We start from the raw sequence: 20,797 nt of genomic DNA, 5'->3' as shown, positions 1-20,797 counted from the left end.
CGCATCTGTATCAGCAAAAAAATGCAGTCGCAGCATGGCTAGTGTGACATGTCCTCTGTGTGTCTTTTTCCCTGTTACGCGCATCCGCAGTGGGAAAAAAAACTGCAGTGGATACAAGCCCTAAAAGCTGAAAGTCTTTGTTGTTTTATTAACAAGTCATTGTGATGTACAGAATGTGGGAACAGGAAAAAATTGTGTTTGAGTAGAGCTCTTAATCTTACCTCAGAAAGGCTCTGATACTGTGCTCTCCAGGGGCGTGTCTCCCTACATCACCACGATAACGTGTCTACGCATTCCCAGGGTGATGTCGGGAGACACGTCCGTGGGCATTACAAGGAGCCTCTGGAAGATTGAGAGGTTGTTCCTTCTACTGAATGGGCGGGTATAAATCCACCCACTCAGAAGAAGGAGCTTCGGCCATGTTTCCCAACATTGCCATGTTAACACTGCTGCTGGTGAAGGAGCGGAGGGGAGAGCAAGAGAACCCTCCGCTCTTTCGGCTCCGTGGGACGGATAGAACAGCCGAACGGGCCGGATCCGGCTTGCGGGCCGTAGTTTGCCCACGGCTGACCTAAGGGAACTTAGGGACAACACGAAACAAAACAACATCCGCATAATAGGGGTTCCAGAAGGAGAGGAAACTGAGCAAGGAATAGAAAACCTCTTTGAAGAAATAATGACAGAAAATTTCCCTGATATAGGGAAGAAAAAACCCACACAAATCCAAGAAGCTCACAGAGTCCCAAGCAAAATGAACCCCAAAAGCCCAATGCCAAGGCACATTATAATTAAATTGGCAAACACCAACGACAAAGTAAGAATCTTAAAAGCGGCAAGAGAGAGACAGAAAGTTACCTACAAAGGAATCCCCATCAGACTAGCAACTGATTTCTCAACAGAAACTCATCAGGCCAGAAGGGAATGGAATGAAATATACAAAGTCATGCAAAGGAAGGGTCTGAATCCAAGAATACTGTACCCAGCAAGGCTATCAATCAAAATTGAAGGTGAAATCAGGAGCTTCACAGACAAAAAAGGACTAAGGGAATTTATTACCACCAAACCAGCAATGCAAGAAATGCTAAAGGGTCTGCTGTAAAAAAAAGAAATAGGAAGCGAAGAAGGAACACAGGGGTAAAGAATAAAAATGGCGACAAATAAGTACCTATCAATAATAACTTTAAATGTAAATGGATTAAATGCCCCAATCAAAAGACATAGGGTAATGGATTGGATAAGAAAACAAGACCCATATATCTGCTGTCTACAAGAAATCCACCTCAGAAAAAAAGACACAGACAGACTGAGGGTGAAAGGATGGAAAAAGGTTTTTCAGAAGAATGGAAATGAAAAAAAAAGCCTGGATAGCAATATTTATAGCTGACAAATTATATCTCAAAGTGAAGGACATAACAAGAGATAAGGAAGGCCACTTCATAATACTAAAGGGAGCAATCCAACAAGAAGAAATAACTCTGGTAAACATATACGCACCCAATTCAGGAGCACCCAAATACATAAAAAAAAAAAAAACTGCTGGAGGATATCAAAGGAGAGATTGACAGCAATACAATCATAGTAGGAGACTTTAATACCCCACTATCACCATTGGACAAATCCTCTAAACAAAAAATCAGCAAAGAAACATCAATCCTAAATGACTCACTAGACCAGATGGAATTAATTGACATCTGCAGAACATTTCACCCCAAAGCCACAGAATACACATTCTTCTCAAGTGCACATGGGTCATTTTCAAAGATAGACCATATGATGGGTGATAGGCAAAGTCTCTTCAAATTCGAGAAGATAGGAATCATATCAAGCATCTTCTCAGATCACAGTGGCATAAAACTGGAAATCAACTACAATAAAAACAATCCCAAAAATCAAACACATGGAAACTAAATAGCATGCTATTAAACAATGACTGGGTTACCAGAGAGATCAAGGAAGAAATAAAAAACATCATGGCAAAAAATGACAATGAAAACACAACAATCCAAAATCTATGGGACACAGCGAAAGCAGTCTTCAGAGGGAAGTTCATAGCTTTACAAGCCTATTGCAAAAAAACAAGAAATAATGGTAATAAATTACCTAACCCTACAACTCAAAGCGTTAGAAAGAGAGAAACAAGAAAAGCTCAGTGTAAGCAGAAGGAAGGAAATAATAAAGATCAGAGCGGAGATAAATGACATTGAGACCGAAAAAAACAATACCAAAGATCAACAAACCAAGAGCTGGTTCTTTGAAAGGATAAACAAGATTGATGAACCTCTAGCCAGGCTCACCAAGAAGCAACGAGAGAGGACCCAAATAAACAAAATCAGAAGTGAAAGAGGTGAAATAACAACAGACCCCACCGAAATACAAAGGATTGTTAAAAAATACTATGAACAACTCTATTCCAACAAACTGGACAACCTGGAGGAAATGGACATATTCCTAGAAAAATATAACCTTCCAAAACTCAATCAGGAAGAATCTAAACATCTCAATAGGCCAATAACTATGAAAGAAATGGAAGCAGTCATCAAAAAGCTTCCAGCAAACAAAAGCCCGGGGCCAGACAGCTTCACAGGGGAGTTTTACCAAACATTCAAGGAAGAACTGAAACCTATCCTCCTCAGACTATTCCAAAAAAATTCAAGAGGAAGGAACACTTCCAAGCTCATTCTATGAAGCCAGCATCACCCTAATACCAAAACCAGATAAAGACAACACAATGAAAGAGAATTACAGGCCAATATCCCTCATGAACATAGATGCCAAAATCCTCAACAAAATTCTAGCAAATTGGATCCAGCAGTACATCAGAAAGATCATACACCATGACCAAGTAGGATTTAACCCAGGAATGCAAGGATGGTACAATATCCGCAAATCAATAAACATGATACATCACATAAACAAATTGAGAGATAAAAATCACATAGTCATATCAATTGATGCAGAAAAAGCATTTGACAAAATCCAACACCCTTTCTTGATAAAAACTCTCAACAAGGTGGGAATAGAAGGATCATACCTCAACATAATAAAAGCTGTATATGATAAACCCACAGCTAACATCATACTCAATGGGCAAAAACTGAAACCATTTCCCCTAAGAACAGGAACAAGACAGGGATACCCACTCTCACCACTCCTGTTTGACATAGTACTGGAAGTATTAGCCATTGCAATTAGACAAGAAGAAGAAATAAAAGGCATCCAAATTGGAAAAGAAGAAGTAAAGCTGTCCTTATTTGCAGATGACATGATATTGCACATAAAAAACCCGAAAGACTCCATCAAAAAACTAATAGACTTAATAAATGAATTTGGCAATGTAGCAGGATACAAGATTAACGCCAAGAAATTTATGGCATTTCTGTACACCAATAGTGAACTTACAGAAAGAGAGACTAAAAAAGCAATCCCATTTACCATCGCACCAAAAAAATTAAGATACCTGTGAATAAACTTAACTAAGGAGGTAAAAGACCTATACGCAGAAAACTACAGGACACTGAAAAAAGAGATAGAGGAAGATGTAAACAGATGGAAGAATATACCATGTTTATGGATTGGGAGAATCAACATCATTAAAATGTCCATACTACCCAAAGCAATCTACAGATTCAATGCACTCCCCATTAAAATACCAATGGCATATTTCACAGACCTAGAAAGAACTCTCCAAAAATTCATCTGGAATAAAAAAAGACCCCGAATAGCCACAGCAATCCTGAGAAAGAAGAACAAAGTTGGTAGGATCTCAATACCAGATTTCAAGCTGTATTACAAAGCCACTGTTCTCAAAGCTGCCTGGTACTGGCACAAGAACAGACATATAGATCAATGGAATAGAATAGAGAACTCAGAAATTGACCCTCACTAATCACTATGCTCAATTAATATTTGACAAAGGAGGCATGAACATACAATGGTGTCAAGACAGTCTCTTCAATAAATGGTGTTGGGAAAATTGGACAGATACATGCAAAAAATGAAACTCGACCACCAACTTACACCATACACAAAAATAAACTCAAAATGGATACAGGACTTCAACATACCACGAGAAACCATAAAAATACTAGAGGAATCCACGGGCAGAACAATCTCTAGTATATGCCGAAGCAATTTCTTCACTGATACTGCTCCTAGGGCAATGGAAACTAAAGAGAAAATAAACAAATGGGACTACATCAAAATAAAAAGCTTTTGCACAGCAAAGGAAACCATCAATAAAACAAGAAAGCACACTGCATGGGAGAACATATTTGCCAGTGATATCAGCGATCAGGGTTTAATCTTCAATATTTACAGGGAACTCATGCAGCTTAACAAAAAGAAGATAAACAACCCAATCAAAAAATGGGCAACTGATCTAAATAGACACTTTTCGAAAGAAGACAGAAGGAAGGCCAAGAGACATATAAAAACCTGCTCAAAGTCACTAATCATCAGAGAGATGTAAACCAAAACAACAATGCGGTACCATCTCACACCTGTCAGAATGGCTATTATCAACAAATAACAAGTGCTGGCGAGGATGCGGAGAAAAAGGAACCCTTGTGCACTGCTGGTGGGAATGCAGACTGGTGCAGCCACTGTGGAGAACAGTATGGAGTTTCCTCAAAAAAACTAAAAATGGAACTCCCATTTGACCCAGTGATCCCACTTCTAGGAATATATCCCAAGAAACTAGAAACATGAATCAGAAAGGATATATGCAACCCTATGTTCATAGCAGCACAATTCACCATAGCTAAGATTTGGAAACAGCCTAAGTGCCCATCAGCAGATGAGTGGATTAAAAAACTGTGGTACATCTACACAATGGAATACTACACTGCTCTAAAAAAGGAGTTCTTACCATTTGCAACAACATGGATGGAGATGGAGAGCATTATGCTAAGTGAAATAAGCCAGGCAGAGAAAGATAAATATCACATGATCTCACTCATTTGTGGAATATAATGAACAACATAAACTGATGAACAAAAATAGATGCAGAGACAGAGAAACATCAATCAGAACGTCAAACCTCAGGGAAGGTAGGGGAGGGTGGCATGAATGGGAGGTGGGGGGTAATGGGGGAATAAGGACACATATTACCTTAATACAGAAATTAAAAAAAAGAGAGAGAGAAAGACTGGTTCTTGAAGTTGTAAAATTGAGTTAATATAATTCAAAACTGTCTATAAAAGGAAGATTGTGAGTGAGATTGACATTTTGGGCTATTCGCTGTTGTGGTATGAAATACCACAAAATGTGAAACTCTACATCTGTCCCAACCTTTCCTTCTTCCTTCTATTCAAGGCCAGTGACTGCACTACCAATTCCAACCTCTCTCAATCTGCAAGAAATGGAAGGGGGGAGAGAAAAACAGCTCTATCAAATGCCCAATTAGGTACCATCCTAAGTCTCTTCTTATTCATAACCAAACTTTTCAGAGTTGTTAATACTTTCTCCACAGTCTCAGTCAATTGCCATCACATTCACTCTGTAAGCCACTTTATTTTGGCTTCTCTGTCATTTCAAAAGCTCTTCCTTTGCTTATAATTGATTTCCATGACACTGATTCCAATGAATATATTTCAAACTAGTGTCAAGGGCACACAACATTCATCTTTTATTTCAAATGTCTTGGTGTCTGCTTGTATTCCACAACACTTGGTGCTCCTGGTTTCTCTCATACTTCTCTCCTTGCTTCCTTTCCTCCTCTGGAGGCTCACACTTCTCTACCCAGTTTTGAAACTATGGACTACTCAAGATGACAGAGCAACATAATTAGACACATTTAGAGGTTTCCTTGATTCACCTGTTGTGTCACCCAAAGGAACTGGGGAGGTCAACACATCTGGTGTGGCTCACAGGTAGCAAGGAGAAAAGACCTTGGAATTTTCAGTCTGGAGAGAAGAAGCTTAGGGCAAGCTGCTTTCCTTTTTTGGATTTAATTACCTTAATCAGAAGAAAGAATGAGTACTAGAGAATCCATATGAATTCTTCCAATTATAGCATTTATCCATTGTACTGTATCTCTTTGCTTACCTATCTGTCCCCTCCACCAGACTGAGAACTGTCCCAAGGAAAAGCTTACCCTTGATCCTTCTTTGTTTCCTGGCATTGCCAGCATTGGCTGGTGTACAGGAGGCAGCAGTGAGAGTGGAACTGGCTCTATGCTTCCTTCCTAAACATTTCCATTCTCTTACCTCCAGGCTGTTGAGGAAGAAAATGGTGAAACTACGTATTCTCGAACCTCTGCATGAAAGCTGCTATGTAAATTTAACTGGTTCCTCAATATTTTAACAACTTGTTTGCCAATGCCCTCAGCATTGATTACATAAACTATCTGATTCTGAGACACTGCCAAATATCTTCTAGTTGGGGGGTGGAAGTAGGCAGGAGGTGGGAATGTCTAAGGAAGAGAGAGCTGAAACAGGTGTGGTACAAAATGGAACATCTGAGGCACCAGCTCTTGGTCCAGATGAAGTCATCACCCTTAACCCTTAACCTGACAAATAAAACCTGGCTCCAGAGACTGGGATAGCCACTTGAGAAGTGGGAGACAGTGACAGGGAGGAAAATAGGAAGTTGTAGCAGATATTGAGCTTATTGTTCAAGGCTTTAAATCCAACACCATACAGGTGCCTATCTTAGCATAAATGCATGAGTGAAATAATGAATTGTGGACAATGCCTATAAAGAAGGCTGGGAGTTGGGGATAGCAGCTTAAAAAGCTGCAGTTGGATTCTACTGCAGCACCTAATAGGTTAAAAAAATCATATTACTTTCTAATTACTACATTTACTATTATGTATGCTCTAGAGGTAATTTGTGTCTCCTGTATCCAGGACTGGCTTCATAGGCATGGTAGGTTCAGAGGCAATGAGTGAGAAGATCTATGGGGAGAAGACAATGTTTATTACTCTGTGTAGCGATGAACTTTTTGACATTGTGTGCACCAGGGCAGTGAAAACTCTTACACCCCCACCTGCCCCAGTTAAACTCACAATGGTAAGTTCAGAGGCAATGAGTGAGAAGATCTATGGGGAGATTACATTGGACTCTGCAGTGGGCTTGAAAGGAGAAGAGCCCCAGAGAAGGCCAAAGATGGGTAGCTGGAGACCAAAGTAGCCATGCCCAGTCCCCAGGGCCCTTCAGAAAAGTGGCTTGAGTCAGGGAGGATCCTGGGGGTTACATTATCAGATGCTCAGTATCTTTCTTCAAGGCTGTTTCCTGGAAGACATATAAGTTAGTTGGGTGGGTGAGAACCATGAAAGGGAACTTTGCAGGAAGGAAAAACAGGGCCAGCACTATCACAGACCTCAACATGACTGGCACAGCCTAGGACTGTGAGGTGCACAATGTATGCCACTGAACACAGCAGCTCTAACAGAGTCCAATGTGCAGAAGAGAATGTGGGGGCTCTCGCCTGAGTTAGAGCAGCACTAACCTACAAGCAATGGACAAGTCAGTTCACATCTCTGCACTTCAGTTTTCTTATCTGTAAAATGGGAGTAACTAGCCATTCTACATGAGGCAATCTATAAATTCACTCACATAATACCTGACATATAGGATCTACTCAATACATTTCTGTTCCCTTCCATTTCCTATGTGAAGACATAGAATGCAGAAATAAGCAGCAAATCTGGACATTAGCCAAAGCAGGCAGCTTAGGGCTGGCTGGGAAAAACAAATAAAATTCTGCAATGCTGTTTGTCAAACTGCCTGACCTCATTGAGCAAGACTTTGGGCTGGTTCCTTAGGCGCTTGGCTGACTCTGGCCAGTGGATACATTAGCCAGATGCTTGGTGTGCTCTCTCCCTACTTTCCTATCTTCCTTCTTCTTCATTTCCTTTATGTACTCTATTCATGCAATGTGCACTTTATCGAGTACATACTATTTCCCAGGCCCTGTGGTGAGGCCCTTGGTGACCTGGAGATGTCACCTGGAGATGTATCTCTGCACGTGGGAAACTCACAGCCAGAGTAGAATCAGGAGTCTAATTCACCATGTGATCAAGCTTCCTTTCCTCATCTATAAAGTGGGAATTATGGCAGTGTCTAGCTTGTAGAATTTTCTGAAGATTAAATGAAAGAATTTGTAGAGCAGGATTAGTGTAGTGTGCAACCACATTACTAGTAAATGCTCAATGATGGCCAATTATACTATTATTAATATTTTTTGTCATAGATGCAAGCAATTATAACACAAAGCAGATCATGGGTAAGGGACTAACAGTGTTGGAGAGGCCCAGAGGAGGCAGAGTTCAGTCAGTGGGGGGCAGTGAAAACAGTGACACTGTCACCAGTGGCATATCCTGGTTTTTCTACTGCGTGGCCCTAAACCCAGAATACCAGCAGCACTGTAGGAAGGAGGTCTGTGAGATCCTCAGGGACAGGGACTCCTTCCAGTGGTGAGTGAGTCTGCCAGGGAGCCCAGTGTGTCCTGCTCAGCTGCAGGCTGTGTCTGTGCTGTCTGGTGTCATCGCAGATGACACAGGGCCATCCTGGAAACCAGGTGAAGGCAGCAGCAGCTGTCCTGTTACCTGTAGTGCAAGGATGCTCCCTTGAGCCCCTTCTCCAACTACTGAGTCTTTTCCAGTGTGAGTAATGTAGGGAAGGTTGTCAACAGGAGGCCTATTTCTTGAATGTTGACTCATGGTAGAATGACTACCCTTTTGGGTTCCTGGATAGAACAGGGAATGCTGGAAGAGAAAGAGATGCAAATTGAAGATGAACAGAGTTGGGAAAGCCAAAGAGCTTATCCCTTCCCACCTGCCTTCTGATGGTCTCTTCTGGTGAAGGAGAAAATGCTGTTTTCCAAACTCCATCAGTCAGAAACTTGGAATTATTCTGTCTCCCGGTTTAAGTTGAACTCATTAACACAACACCATTGATGCTGACCTTTCTTTGCAGCAGGCTTTCTGGAAACCTCTCACACCTCTGCATCCACATTCCTCTCTCCCTGTCTTCTCCCCTCTTGGGCTAGTCATTGGGCAGGGATGCCAAAAATGCTCAGCTGATGAAAGGAAGTTTAGATTCATTTAAAGGACACACACACAATTCCAGGGTCTAAGATTTGGGGGATGAAATCTCTGTTACTTATTTTTATTGGTTGGATGTTGGAAATCTTCCAGGGTGTCCAGCCACATGTTAGGTGCTGTCGAGGGTGTATGTGGAAAGAGGAGGAAGAGGATCCAATTTGCTGTTCTTGGAAGTTTTTAGAGTGACTAACTCACATAACTAAAAAGCAAGAGAAAACCAAAGAATGAGTGACCCCATGTTGCAGGCAGTGAAAGTAGAAGGGGTGGGGCTCAAGTTGGCTTTCTAGAAAGGGGTGAAACTCTGAAAAGGGAAAGAAAACAGGGCATTTTAATTTGGGTAACAATGTGAAGACAGCCTGGAGGCAGGGAGTTGACATTTTTTTATTTTTCCTTCATTTTATCTTGAAGCAACTCAAAGATATTTATTCAATAAAATAGTAAAACACAAATGAAAAGTGAGGACTGGGGAAGTGTGGGGGGAAACCTAGTGGCTCTTTAATAAGGTGTTGCATAGTAGTTATATTTGGACCTCACAATTGGTCTGAGCTTCTTACTGGAAAAAGGGAAAAGAGAAATATATATATTGTCATTGTTAATGCATTTATTACTTCATTCAGCCAGTGAATATTAGTATCTGTTCCTTTCCATTCCAGCTCCATAGGGGAATCCAAACAGAACCCAAACATTTATCTCTTATGGGGCTTCTGTGGGGCTCTGAGAGACACAGGAGGGACCTTGTCTTTGATGACTGGGTGCACACACACCCCTAGGGTCCTGGGCTTTCCCTTTCCAGCAGTGAAGATGAGGGAGGGATAGAGAAACGTGGAGTCAGAACCTTTGGTCTGAGTGGCCACCCCATGTCCAGTGTGGCCCGACCACTTGGTGCACTTGTGTTCCTTTGAGACTTGGGGTTATGATGGTTGTGGACGGGGGCAGTTGGGGCTGGAGCCTGCCTTCCCGCAGGGCCCTGTGGCTCCCCATCTCCAGGGATGATCTGGGCAAGATGACCTACTCTACCATGTGCATCAAGAAGAGCCTCCACCTTTACCCATCCATGCCCCAGGTATACCGCCAGTTCAGCAAGCCTGTCAGCTTTGTGGATGGCCACTCTGTACCTGTAGGTGTGATGGCATGGATTTGGGACTCAAATGAGAGTTCGTGAGGATGCTTCTCTGACACTCGCTATGCCTTTGGCTCACTCTTTGCACCAATGGCAGAGAACCCATGCTTTGTGTTTGGCCTGGGTCCAATCCTGGCTCTATAACAGGAGTAAATTTCTCCACCTCTAAGCCTCTTTTTCCCCTTCTGTGAAATGGCTGTGAGGAGAGTACCTTCCTTGTAGGGTTGTTATCAGGATTAAATCACCAGGGCTGTCATGGACCACTATGCAGGTAGTGTCCTGGACAACTTCAGGAGGCACCATCTACATAGACTGTGATGCTTTGCAGGGCCGACCCATACAACCATATTTGGGGGCTTTGTAGAATGTTCAACTCTGTATCTGGCCCATGGTATGCATCCAATGACTGGTAGCCATTACTACTGTAGCATAATGTTATGAATAACTTGCTTTGAGAGACAGTGATTCAAAAGCGGAAAGTCTTTGCCTGTCCTGCGTGTGCTGGGGTGGGTTCAGTCCTTTTTATTTCCATTCCACGCATATCTGTGTCATGTGTTGTGCCCAGTGATGGTGGTACAGGAAGTAGATATGATGATGACCAAAAGCACTTTGATAGTGTCTTTGTTTATTTTTTTATTTTTTTTAATATATTTTATTGATTTTTTACAGAGAGGAAAGGAGAGGGATAGAGAGTTAGAAACATCGATGAGAGAGAAACATCGATCAGCTGCCTCCTGCACACCCCCTACTGGGGATGTGCCCGCAACCAAGTTACGTGCCCTTGACCGGAATCGAACCCAGGACCTTTCAGTCCTCAGGCCGACGCTCTATCCACTGAGTCAAACCGGTTTCGGCAATAGTGTCTTTGTTTAATTATATGGATGTGTTTTTGAAAAATAGCATAAGGAGAATTGGCCTAAAGCAAAAATAATAATAAAGAGCAATAAATTTCTAAAATAAGCACCCAGGTAACCACTGCCAAGGTCAACGAATATGGAGTATGATTTCACAGGTATGTCTTCTGCCCTCTTGAGATGGATCTGTGTGGCACTCATGCCCTTGATCAATGTCTGTGTCACAGTCACCTGGTGCTCTGGGTGTATGGGCTTTGGCTGGGAAAAGTGGCAGAATGATAGAGGAGAGCTTCCTGGTAGATTTGGTGCTTAATTCAGGCCTTGAGGCTGGGTGAGGTATGAGGTACAAAGAAGGAATTTTGGGGAGCACCTCAGGCTGGGGCCACATGAGAAATCAGAGATCCTTCCCCAGTAGTCCCTGCAGCAGCTGCCTGGTGGCTACATATACCTCTAGGGTTCAAGATCTAAGGCCATTAGTGAGCTCCAGTCCAAGAATTAGACATGTATAGAGGGAGGGCACCTGATGCAGTGGGATGGTCAAAAGAGAATTATAGCCCTGGGATGTAGAGATGTTTCTATGTTGCCCCAGGGATGGACCATCTTGAGACACATCCTTCCTGCTATTGATGCCTCCCCTCTCAGAAGAAGGCCACAGCCCTGGAAGGTTGGCCATGGGCACCTGCTCACTCCTGCAAAGCCCTGTTAAGACCTAGACCTTCTTGCCCACCTAAAGCTGGGATGCAGAGACCTAGCCAGAGTGTTCACTATGCCACCAACATCTCTCTCTGTCCTGGCCCTGGATAGACCTTTCTATGCACAAGTGAAGATAGTTTCAAAGCTGTTACCTGGGATCTGAGCCCAGTGGTCATAATCAAACCTGGCCTATGGGTGGCGCCCAACTTTCAGACTTGTCTCCTTTTCTTATGTTTAGACTGTCAGAAGGCCTGTGAGGCAGAATTGGAGGAGGCCATTATCCTACTTCAATATTAAGGGAAGGACCCTGTCAAGATGCTCATCAGGGAGGTGCGTGAGCTGAGCCTTCAGTTTCTGGATTCTTTAACCAAGGCTCCATACATAGTGTTGACTCTGTCTGAGGGGATGTGTTGGTGAGAAATAGAGCTGAGAGTTCTGGAGCCAGAAGGAAAGCAGAGACTCCAAGTGGGAGGGGAGGACCGAGGTTGGGGACCGGAGGGCACCAAGATGAATTCCACGCCATCCTTCCAGCTCTCTAACACACCCTGCTACCTCTCTGATCCCAGGTACTTGTGGCATGAGTGTGTGGAGAGAGTGTGGTGTGAGGGCACACATAGTGTGGTTGCACAGGAGTGTCTCTATGTATGTGTCATGCAGGTGTGCATGGAGCATGAACTCAGCCTGGGTTTGTCCCATGGTCTGAAGCCAGCAGGATCATTTCTTGGTCCCTCCCTTGACTCCTGTGAAATTCTGTGGTTAGAGCATTTGACATGGCTGACTACCCAGAATTCCAAGTTCCTATTGTCCTGCGCTCTCCTAGCATGGCCACTAAGTCCTTCTGCACCACCTGATGTCCAGGGACCTTCTGAAGATCCATTACAGGATGCTCCCAGCTCACATTTCTGCTCTGTATATCAGTCAAACACTGCGTGTCCACCCTGCCCCTTCTTAGAGCAGTGACCTGGGAGGCCAGGGGACTGGAAGTGAGAGCCAGGTTGGAGGAGAAGGCCTTCAGGGAGGCAGAAATAGGCATCCTACTGCAACAGGAAGTGTGCCGGGAGATCTGTTTATGGCATCCAGAACCCTGACCTAGGAATGGCATGGGGTTGGATAGGAAGAGGACTTATGTTCAGAACCAGCAAGAGAACAGGGCTGGGTTAAGAGGCTGATGGAGGAATAGAAAGGGAATAGAGAGCCCAGGGTCAGGGAACCATCAACCACGTAGTCACCAAATGTGGCAGGAAAGGGAAGACAAAGGAGATAAAGGAAAGACAGACACATCACATGACATTGTAAACTTTATTCCAAGGAGGAAGAAAGAAGGAGAGGGTGTGGAGATGACAAATGGGTAGGAAACACATAGAAGGCCACCGGGAAAACAAACTGATGGTAGTCACATAGGGACCAATTAGGCTGAAGAATGGCTCTGAAGATGTCCACGGTCTATTCCCTGCCAGGTGTGACTATGTCCTGGTTCATCTGAGTAGCCCATGTAATCACACATGTCCTCATAAAAGAGAAGGCAATGTGAAGACAGAAGCAAAGAGACATTTGACAATGCTGCTGGATTTGAATATGCAGGATGGCTCCAGGAGCCAAAGAAATAATAATGCAGCTCTAGACGCTGGAAAGACAAAGACAAGGAATCTCTCCTAGAGTCCTGGAGGTTGGGTGGCCCTGCCCACACTTTGGTTGTGTCCAGTGAAACCCATGTAAGACGTCTGACTCCAGAACCCTAAGAGTAGAGATTTGTGTGTTCTAAGTCACTGAGGCTGTGGTAAATTATTATAGCAGCTAAAGGAGACAATTTAGAGGACAAGCAGGAAGAAAGTGAAAAGTACGGAGGGGCAGACAGGCAGAGGACCGGAGGGAGGACATCAGGTAGAAGGGCAGGTGTGCAGATGGAAAGCAGGAATTGGGGAGATAGACAGGGAGGGAAGGAAGGAGTTCCTCAGAGCTTGCCCTTGTCCCAACAAGGACTAGAGGAGCTTTCTGAGCAGCAGGTGGATGCCATTCTTGGAATCCAAGACGATTTTTTGGAGGGGGATGGGGGCTTGGAGAGGATCTGCCGCCAGCTCAAAACGAAGCAGGGTCAAGGCTACGGCCACCTTCAGCTCATTCATGGCAAAATGCTTCCCAATGCAGTTCCTGGGCCAAGAGAAGAATATGAGGAAAACAACATGAGAAATGGTATCAAATCCTGTTTTCAGCTGGGCAGGCATTTGTCACTGAGCCCTTGGCAAGAACAGGACGTTCTGATGTGAGTCAATCCAATCCTCTTCCTTGTAGGCCATGCATGCTTCTACCTCACAAGCATTGCTTCACATTCTGCCCCTGAACTTTGACTTCTCTTCCAGAAGTAGCTACTAACTCCTACTTCTGTTCTCAGCAGGCATGAAATCCTGTTAGGGGGCTGGTCAGAGACTTAAGCCACCAAGTCAAGTCAAGTGAATCACTGCAAAGTTAATTATTAATTTGGTCACTCCTTCCACAAGAAGTTTCTGGTTTCACAATGTTGAGGCCATGGCATGGAGTCAGGTGGTCACCACACTTAGTTCCCCACTTTCTAGGGGCACACATTGGGACATTGATCCTCAAAGAGAAGGAGACATTTGATTGCTGTAAAGAAATCAGAAATGCAAGAGGAGAGTTTCGTGGGACAATCATGGATTAGGGAGCTTCAACTAGTTGCACCAGCTGCCTCCCAATGAATGGTCCAGACTCCTGCCTCTCACTCATCCCCTCAGTCAACCAGCTTCTGTAGCCTTCCTATTCTACTGCAGATATGTCCCTCCTTGACATCCATCAGTCTCCTCACCTGGACTTTTCTGTCTCCCTGCCTTCTCCTACCTTCACTGAAGCTACTGCCCAACTCAACTCCCTCTAGGCCCCCAATCACAGGTAGGACATGTCCAAGGCCACAGCTGGCATCAAAGCCCTCGATGGGTTGCGTCACTCACCTCTTACCTGTCCAGCTCCACTTCCTAGCTCAGCTCATACTGTTGAGATCACAGAAAATGCCCTCCCTGCACCTCTGCCTGCCACATGTTCAAGTCTGATCCCAATGACATGCCACTCTCACTCCTCTGCTAGCAGTACCCCTTCCTCCCTGGACCCCTAGAGCAGCATTAGTGTTTTATTTAGTGTTTTATTTAAGAATACCTCACCATCCAGTGCCCTGGACAGTGCAAGGAACATGGAACGTTCAACATTGTGCTCAATAAGTGATGAGTGAGTGAAAGGATGAATGAATGTTGTGTTGTGAGTAGAAGCATTTGTTTGTCTGTGAACTGCTAGAGGCTGCGACAGTATCTTTCCCATCTCCTAGCACAGGACTTGGCACACAGACACGAACTTAAGATACATTTATATTTGAATGAAGTCAATTGAATTGAAAAAGTAAATTAACATTGGAAGAAGAAAAAAAAGTAAACCTGAGTTCTGAGCTAGGGATTGAGCTGCCTAGTGCTCTCCTGCCCTCTAGTGGCAGGCACATGACTTCAAGCCAAGGTCTATGAGGAAGGACTCAATCCTGGGAGAAACCAAATGGTATAACCAATCAATCTCTGGAAGAACGATTTGTAAAAAGTGTGTTCCGTAAAAGCTGATTCCCATCTGAAGAATTCATAGACTTATGGATTCAGAAAAAGTGTTTTTTGCCCCTCTCCCCTTTTTTTGGTTTTGTTAATCCTCACCCGAGTATTTTTTGCCCATTGATTTTTCAGAGAGAGTGGAAGGGCGAGGGAGAGACACAGAGAGAAAACATCAATGTGGATTGCCTGCACCCAAGGTATGTGCCCTTGACGGGAATCAAACCTGTCACCCTTCAGTCCCTGGGCCAATGTTCTAACTACTGAGCCAAAGCAGCTAGGGCAGAAAAAGCTTATCTTTAGTAACCAAGTACAAAGTTTATGGAAGTTACTATTTTACAGGGGGACTTCTGTAGCCTTTGCAGACTTTCAAACAGCGGGCGTTCTGGAGTATACTCATCCAACTCGATTTCAGTTGTTTCAGGTATGCCTTATATTTTACACACCAGGAGCCTTTCAAATGCTATATGTCATATGCAAAGTAGTGGGTTTTCTTTCAAAGCAGTGATTGTCTTTCTTTTTATGCTTTTTGCCAAGGTTGGACTGTGTAAATTTTGGAACTTTGTTATATACAACCCACTTTCTATAAAGAATTTTGTCCTGGAAAAGTATTCATGGTTTTGTGCATATTAATATACAAACCATGCTTATGTGAATATCAATATATTAGTCACATTTACATGAATATCAATGTATAGTGAAGCTTTTGTAGGATAGTCTGCAAAATTGGAGAGTCACACATTGGAGTGAAACTCTCTTCAAATGGCTAGTAGGCCGTTCATGATTAGGGCTTGAGCAGTTAGGACAAGGAAGGTGCTAGAAATCCAAATACATGCAAATATCACAGATACTGCGAGTGACAGATCAGTGAAGTAGAAAAGGCAGTTCCTAGACTGCAATGAGGGAAGAGAAAAATAAACCCTTTTTAATATTACTGATAACTGAGAAAAGCAATCTGAAGTTTAATTTGTAAAAAAAAACTTTAACTCTGAGAAGTCATATTCCTGAAGTGATAAAATTGCTAGAATCACTGAACTTTAAAACAATGACTGACACTGAATAATGGTAGGCCACTGGGAACGTAGTCATTTGAGGAGTTTTGGACCAATATGTGCCTCTCTATTTTTGCAGTCTCCCAACAAAAGTTGGACTTCATATTAATATTCACATAACCATGACATTTCCAGTAGGCAAAATTCTATATATGAAGTGGGATTTATATACCATCGTTCCACTGTCTACACAGTCCAACGTTGGCAAAAAGCAAAAAAAAAATAACAATCAATAGCTTTGAGAGGAAATCAGTGGATTAAGTGTTTGTGCCCTGCCCTGAAATGCCACCTTTCTTTTGTACATATAGAAAAATACCTCCTTCTCAACACAACAATATACCAGGGCATAACAGCAGACACCACATATAAATGTTGGTCACAATCATCAAGGTATGACCCTCGGTGATGCGCACCACTCAAGTACAGGATGCCTCACCTTGATCCTCCTGAGAAGGGCAGGAAAGCATGGCTGTGTGAATCAGAACCCCGTGCAAAACGAGAAGGGTCAAACACCTGCAGAGAGAGCAGTAGGGCCAGGACAGGTAAGGTCAAGCCCCTCCATCCAATCCATGAGGGCACAGGAGAAGGTGTTGTCTAGAGAGATCAGCTCATCCTCCCTCCCACAGCCCATCCTCCCTCCCACAGCCATCATACCTCTGGATTAGGCCACACCTTCGGATTATGGTGAAGTGCATAAAAGTTAAGTGAGACATGGATTCCTGTTGGGCAGGGAGGGGAGAGAAGACTGATTATACACATGCCAGCAGGGGGCAGGTGCATGCACAAAAAGCTTGGGAGCCACAATGAGAGTCACTCCGACTGGATTGATCCTATTGCAATAGAGGTGGGGTGCACATGGCAAAGCACATGTGCACACATTAGGAGTCTATAACCATGACACAAGTGTGAGGAGGAGGAAGAAAGAAGTGAAGGCCTACTTTTGGAGCAATTCAAGGTAAAACTCATATTTATCAAGTGCCATCCATGAGTCCCTTTAACTCATCTATCCTCACCACAACCCTCCAAGGAGGATGCTAATATTCCCATTGTTCAGATGAGACACCTGAGCTTCCAAGAGGCTGAGTAACTTGCCTATGATCAAACAGCTAGGATGTGGCAGGGTTAGAATTCAGACCAAAGTGAGCTAAGGGGTAGCTTCAACCATGGCAGGGTTCTCAGATCTGGTCATCAGTTGTTCTCTGAGAGCAACCTGAGGGCTCCTTAGGGACTGGCCCATCAGCCCCATGACAGTGGATTTCCTAATCTCCTTCATTTGCTTATATCCCATAAGAAAGAAACCGTATCTACACCTATCCCTGAGAGAATTAGAATATTAGAGTGAAATTCCAAAAGCAACAAAAGAGTCCAATATTTCCTGGTGAGGAAGATTCCATGGACTGAGTCAGTATTATATTAACTGCCATTTATATAGTTCTTTGCATTTGTCAAAAAGGAGTTATGCATATATTACCCCAGTTATGGAGGATTTTAAAATTGATGTGACCAAACAGACAGAATTGCCCCTAGAGTCTTGTAATCTGGCATTGGGATGGGAATATGCAGTGTTAGAATCATAGAGCATCAGTGTCATCAAATGGAATTACTGTAGCATTCTAAAACCATGGATCCTACATGTGATGGATGCTAGTCCTGGAGAATGATAATGCTTAGGATTCTCTTCATATGAGGTGTCATATAGGCATGGACCCTATTTAGGTGAATGATTTATTTCTCTCTGAGTTGGAAGGAGAACTAATATTTATTGAACTTCTGCTGTGGTCCAACTCAGTGCCAGGCATTTTATATTCCTCATCTAAACTATAGAGTAAGCATCCAATTAATGATGAAGAAACTAGACCAGAGAGGTTCAGAACTGCTCTAGGACATGTGGATCTGGTCTGACACGGGTTCTTGCAGAATTCCTGGGTTAGTGAGTGTGGTGAAGTTCAGACCTCTGGGTAAGGAGCGTCCATCAGGGAAGGTGATGGGCTTGCTGAGCTCTCTGCCAACAGCTGGTACAGGCGGATAGAGTCGCAGTGCCTCCTTGATGCACATGGTGGTGTAGGGCATCTGATCCAGGTGATCCCTGAAATAAATGAATCACAATCTGAGGTCAGGCATGGCCCAGGCAGTCCAGGGCTTATTGTCTAGCTTAGTGGGTAGGGTTCTCCCATCTCCTGAACACTCACCAGGTGATGGAGGCACCATCCCCCAGGAGGCTCTGGATCTCCTTGCGGCATCTCTGTTGATGCTCAGGGTGGGAAGCCAGAGCATAGAGAATCCAGGAGATGCCACTGGCTGTGGTGTCATGGCCCTCAAACATGAATGTGTCCACTTCAGCACGGAGGTCCTTGTCAGACAAGCTACTTCCATTCTTCATCTGGAAAAGGAAGGTGAGAGTGAACTGCTTGCCCCTTCCTCTGCCCTTCTGGGCAAAGCCTCAGGTCCCTCCTACAGACACTCACTCTGGCAAAGAGGAGGATGTCCAGAAAATCCAAGTTCCTTTTTCTCCTGATTTTCTCCAGCTCTTCCTCCTCCTGTAGATGTGCCTTCCTCAGCTTGATCACTCTGTCTGTCCCAGAACAGTGGTTCCAAGGAAGAGTTGATCACTGGATGCCCAGAAAGAGCAACCACAGTAACCCCATCTGCTCCCCACCCTGCTCCAATATGGATGCCAGTGAATCAGGATGAGTGTGGGAGTGAGTGTGCATATGAGGAGTGTGAGATCTAGCACCATCTGATTGCAAGTCAGGCTTCCCTTCAATAGCACACCCATGGAGTAAGCTCTGCTTGAATGCTGCTTGGAGGGGGTGACATCACCAATGTGGTGAAACATACAAACTCTCACACAGTCCTTTGCACCCTGACATCTTGGTCCCAAAGGTTAGGAGAGGTCAGACTCTTCCTGAGGGTCAGTGCCTTTGAGATATGCATGATGAAGGAGGGGAGAAGCCCAGGAAGTGTAGTCTAACCTGTGTGTTGATGGGCAAGCTGGCAGGCCCGCTGGTTCCAACGGCCATCAGGAGTCAGCCAGTAGATGATGTCATTCTGATAGAAGAAATTCCTCACTCGAGAAGTAAAAAGATTTTTCACATCCCTAATGGCCTCGATGTAGGATTGGGATTTGCTGCAGAGAGGAGATACAGAACAGACTAGGGTACTGGGAGGCCTCTGACCTGGAGGTGAAGTGGGGCTCTAGGTGGGAGTTTCCCCAAACAGTGGGTACAGGTGACACTGAGGCATTCATTGCTCTGTCTTGCAGTCCTGGAGACTTGCAGTCCTGTATAAGTGACATGAGCAACCAGGCTTCTCCCTGTGCCAGGCATTAGAGATCTGTGGCTGAGTCAAGCTTTGATCTGGACTGGAATTTGTCCATGGTCAGGAGCTCTTAAAAAACTCTTGCTTTTTGGTAAAAATAAAAACCCTGTAGCTGAAGGATTATCACTGACCTGTCTGTCTGGATGCTGCCCTTCTGGCTGAAGGCACACTTCATGATGGTGTCCAGGGTCATCAAGGAGATGTGTTCAGAGATCTCCAGATGGGAGTCCTGGCTGATGAGTTCTTCCCATTTGTCCTGTGGTGGGAGGTGGATATTAAACCTATTCTACTCCCCCAGGGCACCTCTGCTCTCTGTCTGTCTCTCCAGATACCTTACTTTCCAGAACAGAGGCATTTGTAGTATATTCAGACTATAAAGTGCCATGGCCAATAATCTCAGTGGTTAGAATATCTTCCCATGCACTGAAGGGTCACAGGTTCGATTCCTGGTGAAGGGCATGTACCCGGGTTGCAGGTTCCATCCCGGGCTCTAGTTGGGGCCCATGGGGGAGGCAACCTATCAATGTGTCTCTCAAATCGATGTTTCTCTCTCTTTCCCCCACTCCCTTCCACTCTCTCTAAAACTCAATGGAAAAAATACACTTGGATGCAGATTAACAACAAAACAAACAAACAAACAAAAAGACTTAAAGCAAATGTTAGTAAAGTGAGGACTGTATTCTCATAAAGTTTGATTATATAATTAAACAGGTTCCCTCATAATAGTCTGAATTAGTTTTCATTTTTGGAATAAATGATGATGGTAACTAACTTTTACCAGACCAGAAAACGTTGTTACTCAGAGGAAAAAGGGTGAATCTTCTCTATCCTGAGATTGAGCTAGACCTGAAGGACAGGTGCACTCCAACTCTAGGAAGCAAATGTGTCAAGGTAAGAGGTAACCTAAGAGACCAGTACTAGGGCTGCTAAGGACAGGGCATCAGGGACTTTAATTTCTTCCCTTCATCAAACGTTAGCTGAGCAAAGCTGGTAGGATCAAGATCCAGGTCTGTGAGTGCATATGTAATCTCCATTTCCTTCCATGGAGTGGCTCCATTTCATGCTGAAGCAAGCCCTGGCACCCAGGCCAGAGCCCACCTGAAGGACATCCTGGGATGTCCAC

General features: G+C 44.0%; 1 protein-coding gene across 4 annotated transcripts in view; it reads right to left on the bottom strand.

Moving 5' to 3' along the window:
* Positions 1 to 12,995: 12,995 nt before the first annotated feature.
* LOC308243096 (cytochrome P450 4A11-like) overlaps positions 12,996 to 20,797 on the bottom strand; it is a 62,203-nt gene continuing 54,401 nt past the window's right edge. For all 4 annotated transcript variants that reach the window (XM_080658261.1, XM_080658260.1, XM_080658259.1 and 1 more), the window contains exons 5-12: positions 19,806 to 19,930; positions 19,329 to 19,483; positions 18,822 to 18,928; positions 18,546 to 18,736; positions 18,309 to 18,442; positions 17,011 to 17,075; positions 16,793 to 16,869; positions 12,996 to 13,862 (exon numbers count right to left, since the gene is read on the bottom strand). In XM_080658261.1, the coding sequence (XP_080514387.1) occupies positions 13,694 to 13,862; positions 16,793 to 16,869; positions 17,011 to 17,075; positions 18,309 to 18,442; positions 18,546 to 18,736; positions 18,822 to 18,928; positions 19,329 to 19,483; positions 19,806 to 19,930 (1,023 nt within the window). In that variant the 3' untranslated portion in view covers positions 12,996 to 13,693. The remainder of the gene's footprint in view (positions 13,863 to 16,792; positions 16,870 to 17,010; positions 17,076 to 18,308; positions 18,443 to 18,545; positions 18,737 to 18,821; positions 18,929 to 19,328; positions 19,484 to 19,805; positions 19,931 to 20,797) is intronic.

Source organism: Plecotus auritus, assembly GCF_963455305.1.
Source record: "Plecotus auritus genome assembly, chromosome: 2".
Classification (NCBI taxonomy): domain Eukaryota; kingdom Metazoa; phylum Chordata; class Mammalia; order Chiroptera; family Vespertilionidae; genus Plecotus; species Plecotus auritus.
Note: the sequence above shows the minus strand (reverse complement) of the source record. Positions and strands in the feature narration are given on the sequence as shown.